The 7,476-nt window shown below is 54.6% G+C and overlaps 1 protein-coding gene across 1 annotated transcript; it reads left to right on the top strand.

Moving 5' to 3' along the window:
* The first annotated feature begins 3,210 nt into the window (after positions 1–3,210).
* Positions 3,211–6,029, top strand: ASCL1 (achaete-scute family bHLH transcription factor 1). Its single transcript, XM_070454038.1, has 2 exons — positions 3,211–4,537; positions 4,887–6,029. The coding sequence occupies exon 1, from the start codon at positions 3,834–3,836 to the stop codon at positions 4,488–4,490; it is 657 nt and encodes a 218-aa protein (XP_070310139.1). The 5' UTR covers positions 3,211–3,833; the 3' UTR covers positions 4,491–4,537; positions 4,887–6,029.
* Positions 6,030–7,476: the final 1,447 nt, after the last annotated feature.

Below are 7,476 nucleotides of genomic sequence, written 5' to 3'. Positions count from 1 at the left end.
CCAGCATTTGCCAGTGAGCATCACCACCATTCCTCAAAAAGGACAGAAATGACTCCCAGATGCTGGGACAGTGGGACACGGTGGCATGACTCTCCAAGGGCTGGAGCATTAGGGCAGTGTGGTTCTAGGAAGCTGGGGGTCAAGCATCCTCTTCCCACAAACCCTTTCCTGGATGGGCTCTGTGAGCAGGGCCTTTCTCCTTGTTTGAAAAAGGCCATTAAAATTCATCACTTTCTGTCTGACCTCCTCCTGAGCACTCCAGGGACATCTCTCGGAAACTCACACCTCTTGGAGGTAGGTGCTCTAACCATGGGCATGTAGATGAGGAAACTGAGATGCAGAGTGTCCGCTAATAGCTCAAAGTCGCAGTTCTTAAGAAACAGCCTGGATACCAAATCGAGTCCCTCTGCCTTAACCCCTGTGTAAAGGCTGGAGCCCCCCGGGCCTGGGGCAGGAAGTGGCAGCTCCCTTAGGTGTGTGAGTGTGTGTGTGTTGGTGCGGGGGTGGCGGGTGGGGGGCTGGGAGCACTCTTTGTGTTTACTTGAGTAGGAGATAGAGAAAGCCTGGAGATTTGGCCAAGCCTATAAGGAAACAGGCTGAGGATGCGGGAGTAGGGAGGGATTTTGGCTCGGGACTGGAGAGGGAAGAATAGGGACAAATGTTCTGTGGCTTTGGCCGGAAGGATCGCAGCACCCGCTGTCTTTGCTCCTGGGTGGAGGCCAAAGCGTAGGGCCACTACAATGCGCGTCTTCACTAGTTGGCGCTTCTATTTGAGCGCCCATTGCATGGCGTGTGTGTGTGTGTGTGTGTGTGTGTGTGTGTGCACATGAGCGCGTGTGTGTGTGTAAGGTTGGGAGTAGGCTCTGGCCTTGATATCCCTGATAATGAGGATCTCTGTGTACCCGTGGAGCCCGCACTCTGGAAAGAAACTGAGAAGTGCTGGCCATTAGCAAATTTCCCTGCTCCCAGACGTGTTTCTAAATGAGCTGGTGGATGCGTGTCTGGTCCATAGAGACTGTTCAAGGTCACAACTCGAAACGGTGGTGGAGCCGAGATTATCGGCCTTTGCCAAGTGTGGAAGAATAGGGTCTGAATTGGAATGGAGCTCAAGGCGCAAGATGCAGCCTAAGGTGAAGGAAAATGCACCTCGGTGCGTTGCTATTGGCTACCCGCCCTGCACCCTGCCCTCAGCTTGTGTTTTCCTAAGGAGGAGGGGACGCCGCCTAGCGGCCGCCCCGACGTTCCCCACGGGGGCAAGTGGGCGGCCGGATGTGCCCGAAGGCCCTTTACTCTGCCGGCTGGTCCGAGGCTTCCTCCTGTTAGAAAGTGTAGGGGTGCGCCTCTGCTTTAGGCCTCATGGCCTCTTGTCCTTCCCAGAAGAGGAGACAAGCGTAATCTGGGCGCCCTCTCAGCTCCAAGGCCAGAGGACAGAGTTCGACTCGGTCCTGTCAGGGTCAGCGGGCCACAGGTTCCCGTCGGGGAGAGGGCTGTGTGGGTGGGAGGCTTACAGATCTGAGCTTTGTTGGCACCATGCAGTCCTATATTTCCTAAACCCGTCTGTTTCAAAAGAAGAAGCTGAGGCCGAGAAGAGAGGCGATTCATCTCCGGAGCCCCCTCACCCCCAGCGCTCGCAGCCACTCACACATACCAAAGGAGGCTCCCAGGGTCACCCCCACGATCTTTTAGAAAGACCCATCTCCACAAAGGGCAGTTCAGTGAGAAGCAATTCTTAGGATGCCTCACCACCAGCATTCCTGCACCCATAACCCGAACTGCCTATTTCTAGTGGACAAATCAACCAGATGGTTACCCTCTGCTTTTTCCAGTCGACGTAAAGGCGACCTGGGACGCGCCCCAGTTGACTTCTTCCCTCACGGGAGCGGCACAGAGATGAGACCCGTGGCTCCGTCTGCGTCCGCGCTCCCTGCAGCGCCGTGTCCCAAGGAGCCCCGAAGCTGGACCAGGCTCTGGCCAGAGAGGGCCAGGGCCGAGGGCCCAGAAAGGGCGCCTGGGTGGGCGCTGTCCAAGCGGCCGAGCGGCGGCTGCAAGCGTCTCCTCCCCCCTCGCGGCGCCAGCACGCGGCCGGGCCGGGCTCGGCTCCCAGTCGCCTGCCACCGGCCCGCCGGGCACACGCCTGGGGCGGGATGGAGGCCGCGCCAAGGCAGCCGAGGTGCCTGCGGCGGCGCCGAACTGCGGGCGAAGCTGCTCCCCCAACCCCTTTCCCCAGCTCCATCACCGCTTCCATCTCTTTTTCTCAGATCCCCCGTGGGTACACGCCAAAGCGCTCTCCTCTTTACGCATCCCCCTAGCCGGTCTGGAAATAATCCTTGCGCTGGTGGCGATGCTACAGGCGGGAGCTCACCCTGGCAGAGTATCCATGCTTCAAACACCTGTCTAAGTGCTGATCACAACGCCTCTCAGTGCGATCACCTCCCTTCTTGACCTCCTCCACACTTGTTCAGTTTGCGGGAGCATAGTCTAGTTCTCACAACTGGATGGTACATTAGAGACCACCCAACCCAACCTTCTGTGGTTCCCGATGAGGAAACTGAGGCTCGGTGCGGATGCCGCTCAGCAAGGGTCACAGAGTTAGTGAGAGGATGCCTTGGTACCAGAACGTAAGTTTTAACCATCACTTAGTTCCACGGAGTTTTCCCCATCTTTCTGAACTTCAGGAGCTAATTTGCTTCTGCTCCCAACGACATCGGACCCCCTCCCCCAAGAGAGTGGCCGTAGGGTAGGAGAAGAAAACAGGAGTAATGGAGCCCCACTGTCCCTAACCTGGGCCGTGCGTCACTTTTTACGCCCAAACCCTAGCCTGTGCTTTTTTTCCAAGTTTTCAGGAGAATCCCGGGACACGTCACCCCACACCTGTCTACCCCTCCACCTCCAATTTCCAGAGCTCTTTGCCTATCCGGCGACGCTAGCCCCCCGTTTTCCAGAACCACCCCCCGGCTGCAGCCCGCCCTGAGCGCGCCGCCTGTTTATTCAGCCGGGAGTCCGGCACGCGCCAGGCGCACGCACTGCAACAACAAACCCGGCTGAATGGAGAGTTTGCTAGGGACGGGCGCAGGGGACGGGCGGGGGCGGGGTGGGGGGGAGGGGAGGGGGGGGGTCGGGGAGTGGGTGGGAGGAGGCGGTAAGAGGAGGGGGTGCGGGCTGCCGTCGCTCGCTGCAGCAGCGGGGAGTGGGGGGCGAGGCGGGGCCAGCGCTGCGCGTGGGGCTGGGTGTCCCGTTGAAAAGGCGGCCGCACTCCGGCCGCCCAGCACTCTCTCACTTCTGGCCAGGGAACGTGGAAGGCGCAGCGACAGGGAGCCGGCCAAGGAGGGCGAGTGAAAAGAAGGAAATACGCAAAGAAAGGGGGTTAACCAAATAACACAAACAGCCCGAGTCGCGGCTGGAGAGACCGGGCGCAAGAGCGCGCAACCCTCAGGGGAGAAGAACAGAAGACAGCAGAGCGCGCTCACCGCCGACTTTTGCTTCTGCTGCTGCTTGCTTTTTTTTTTTTTTAAACCAGAAGGCGCTAGCGGCAGCCTCACACGCGAGCGCCACGCGAGGCTCCTGAAGCCGACCTGCGAAGGGGGGAGGGGAGGAGGAGGCGGGGTGGAGGGAGGAGGGGACGGATTTGCACCTTCCTCGCTCCCACCCTAAGAAGTCGCTCCCGGGGATTTTGTATTTCTGTAACTTACCTCGGGACTCCAGCTTTCTCTCTCCCCTTCTCTCCCTTCTCTGTTCGTGCCCCTCCCCGGTCCTGTCTGTGCCCCCCTAGCGTGCGCCCCGCACCTCGCGTCCCCGCTCGCTCCGATCGCGCGACTCCTTGGCCGCCGCGGTGCATGGAGAGCCCTGCCAAGATGGAGAGCGGCGGCGCCGGCCCGCAGCCCCCGCAGCCCTTCCTGCCGCCCGCAGCCTGCTTCTTTGCCACGGCGGCACAGAGCGCGCAGCCGCCGCCGCCGCCGCCGCCGCCGCCGCCGCAGCTGAGCCCCGCGGCCGACGGCCAGCCCTCAGGGGGCGGTCACAAGTCAGCGCCCAAGCAAGTCAAGCGCCAGCGCTCTTCGTCGCCCGAACTGATGCGCTGCAAACGCCGGCTCAACTTCAGCGGCTTTGGCTACAGCCTGCCGCAGCAGCAGCCGGCCGCCGTGGCGCGTCGCAACGAGCGCGAGCGCAACCGCGTCAAGCTGGTCAACCTGGGCTTCGCCACCCTGCGGGAGCACGTACCCAACGGCGCGGCCAACAAGAAGATGAGCAAGGTGGAGACGCTGCGCTCGGCCGTCGAGTACATCCGCGCGCTCCAGCAACTGCTGGACGAGCACGATGCGGTGAGCGCCGCCTTCCAGGCCGGCGTCCTGTCGCCCACCATCTCCCCCAACTACTCCAACGACATGAACTCCATGGCCGGCTCGCCGGTCTCGTCCTACTCTTCGGACGAGGGCTCCTACGACCCTCTCAGCCCCGAGGAGCAAGAACTGCTCGACTTCACCAACTGGTTCTGAGGGGCTCGGCCTGGTCAGGCCCTGGTGCGAATGGACTTCGGAAGCAGGTAGGCGACAAGGGGGGCTGGACCGGGGGATTCTCTAGCCTTCATTCTTTTTCTTCTGTAGGAGGGCGACTGCCCCCCACGGAGATGAGGGGAGGGGTGGATTGAAAGGTTTTGTGAGTTTGTCCTTTTCAAATCCTGGCGTGTAAGTTTCAGCCTTGGCTTCAGAGAACGGCGGCTTTGCCCAGGTCTTCAAGGACTTGCAGGGTAGGTGGGGGTACCCAGGTGGGGTACCGAGAACTAGACTTGTCAGAAGAGGCGCTCTACCTGACAGATCTTCCTCCTGGGACTCCACTTCCTCCCACCACTAGCCTCCAAGTTCACACTAACCTCTCCCCTTCTTATGTTATAGGGCCTGCACAAGCTGCATATTTAGTGCTTTCTCCTCGGCGATGTTGGAAGGGAGAAGAAAGAAGAAGAAGAGAATAAGAAGAAAACAAACAAATCCAGGCACCCCACCCCCTACATCAACTAAGCGCCGCCCGCCTGAGAAGCAAGGCTCTCGCAAAACAGGGATGGGCTCAGAACAGTATCTTTGCACTCCAATCATTCCCGGAGATAGAGTGACTAGGACCCTAGGATGACTAGGATGCACAGATTGCAGCTGGTGTGCAAAAGCAGTGGGTTCCTGGCGTCAGGGAGCAGCACACGCCCTGTAGGAACTCCCACCCACCGCTAACAGGCAGAGCTGACCTCCCCACCCTCTCTTGAAAGCCAGTTCTTTGGCCCTCTAGAAGTGGGTTGGTGTCCTTCATCTGTATGCCCCACCCTGATAAAGCTGTGGACGTTGGTCTGCAGTGGAAGTATGGTATTTGAAACCCCGATCCTCCTGGGGTTTTTCAAAACCCCCAGCCTCTTGGGGCCCCCCTCCCCAAGCTTCACTCCCTCACACCATCTTTTCCATCATTTTCATCATAGAATGCTTCCAATCTTTTGTGAATTTTTTTTTATTATAAGAAAAATCTATTTGTATCTATCCTAACCAGTTTGGGGATATATTAAGATATTTTTGTACATAAGAGAGAAAGAAAGAAAAAAATTTATAGAGTTTTGTACAAATGGTTTAAAATGTGTATATCTTGATACTTTAACATGTAATGCTATTACCTCTGCATATTTTAGATGTATAGTTCACCTTACAACTGCCATTTCCCCTATGTGGTTTTGTAAAGAACTGTCCTCATAGGTGAGATTTAAAGGCCATCGGATGTACTTCAGCACCAATGTGTCTTACTTTATAGAAACTTTGTTAATGTATTAATGATGTTATTAAATACTGTTCAAGAAGAACAAAGTTTATGCAGCTACTGTCCAAACACAAAGTGGCAGCCAGTTGGTTTTGATAGGTTGCCTTTTGGGAAATTTCTACCACTGCCCTTTTTTTTTCTTACTGTTTTATTACAAACTTACAAAAGAAAATACCCCGTGTATAACCCTGTTTTATACAAACTAGTTTCGTAATAAAACTTTTTTCTTTTTTTACAAATGAAAATAATCAGCTGCCTCCAAGTCTTCTTTGATGTTACTGCCCCATCCAAGTTATTATCAAAATGCCAAAGGGAAGGGAGGGGGAGAGGGTGGTGAAAGACGCTAAGTGGCAGAAATGTCAAAGATAAGTGCTGTGACCAGGCCTATCCGAGGTGACTCTATGAAACCTGTACAAAGAGATATATCTCTACCTGTATATCTACATATATAGATATACAGATAGTTTTCCTTGACATTTATGGTGCAAATGTATGCAGACACCTAGCAAATAGGTGGTGATTAACAGTTGCATCATCTTTTGATGAAATGACTGTACACTGAAAAAAATCCCCCCCCCCCAAAATGAACTGGAAGGAGAGGGTCCTCACCCCACTTTCCAATCCTTAGTCCCACTCTGAGTTTCTCATTGTGAAACTGTGGCAGGTCTGGATGAGATGATGAACATCAGGAGTGGGAGAAAGGATGGGGGTGCCTGAGGCTGGGTTTGGGGGAGGTAGCCCTGTCCACACTGCCAGGGGTGGGCGTGTTCTCCCTTCACCGCCAGCCATGCATTTTCTACTCCTTTCTCCCACTGCACACACTGTCTATGTCGGTTTTAAGTAAAGGGTACATATGATATAAATTTCTTACTGGAGTTAGATTTAAATAAATAAGAGCCTTAGAAATGTGTGGTAGCTTTGAGACACTGGGCTATCTAAGCTTGTGACTCTATCCGAATGGTGTGAGTTGCGTGTAAAAGTACCCAATTACCAAGATTCAAAAAGAAATTGGTAGGTTTTTGGCTGGCTTGCTTCTTGTCAGTTAGCAAGGACGTGATCAGAATCCCACTCCACCTCTTGTGGGCTCCTCGCTCGCCGCTTGCATTACTTGCAGATTCAGTTAGCGTGTCTCCAGCCAAGCGGAAAGCCGAGCGCAAAATGCATCTTACAAAACCCAACAAAGAGCGGGGGGCCAGCACGTCTTCCAGAGTTAAAAATCTAGTCTGTGTTGGTACATCTATACCATTTAGTGGCACAGAATAATCATTTTTTAAAGCCGCGATGCGCAGAGCACGCCCCAGCGTCTGATGTCATTTTGCTAAATGACCCTCTATAGAATGCACATTGAGGCTTCAGTCCCTTTCAAAGAGATGAGCGTAATTAAGGGGGGAAAAAAATCAGTAAATTCCTCATAGCCATAAATAATCGGACTTTCTGCCAGCAGTGGGCCAATTTAGAGCTTACTTGAGGGAAGTAATGCTTTTGAGATGCCTGCTTTATTTTTATCTTCTCATTTGTTGCACCGGACCTCGTTCCCCCCCACCCCGACCCTTTCCCAACCCTCCTGTGTTTCCTTTTTTCTTTTAATTTAGCTCCTTTGCAAGTTTCCAGATAAGGTACGCAAAGAAAGTGTAGCAAGTCATTTATGGCTATGAATATAACATTAGGATAATGTTTCAGCCCCCACAAAGGGGA

Source organism: Odocoileus virginianus, chromosome 23 (assembly GCF_023699985.2).
Source record: "Odocoileus virginianus isolate 20LAN1187 ecotype Illinois chromosome 23, Ovbor_1.2, whole genome shotgun sequence".
In the NCBI taxonomy this organism is placed as follows: domain Eukaryota; kingdom Metazoa; phylum Chordata; class Mammalia; order Artiodactyla; family Cervidae; genus Odocoileus; species Odocoileus virginianus.
The sequence above is the reverse complement of the archived record's forward strand: the minus strand, read 5'-3'. Positions and strand labels throughout refer to the sequence as shown.

Coding starts and splice junctions, on each gene's coding strand:
- ASCL1 (XM_070454038.1), top strand. CDS start 3,834: ATGGAGAGCCCTGCCAAGATGGAGAGCGGCGGCGCCGGCCCGCAGCCC.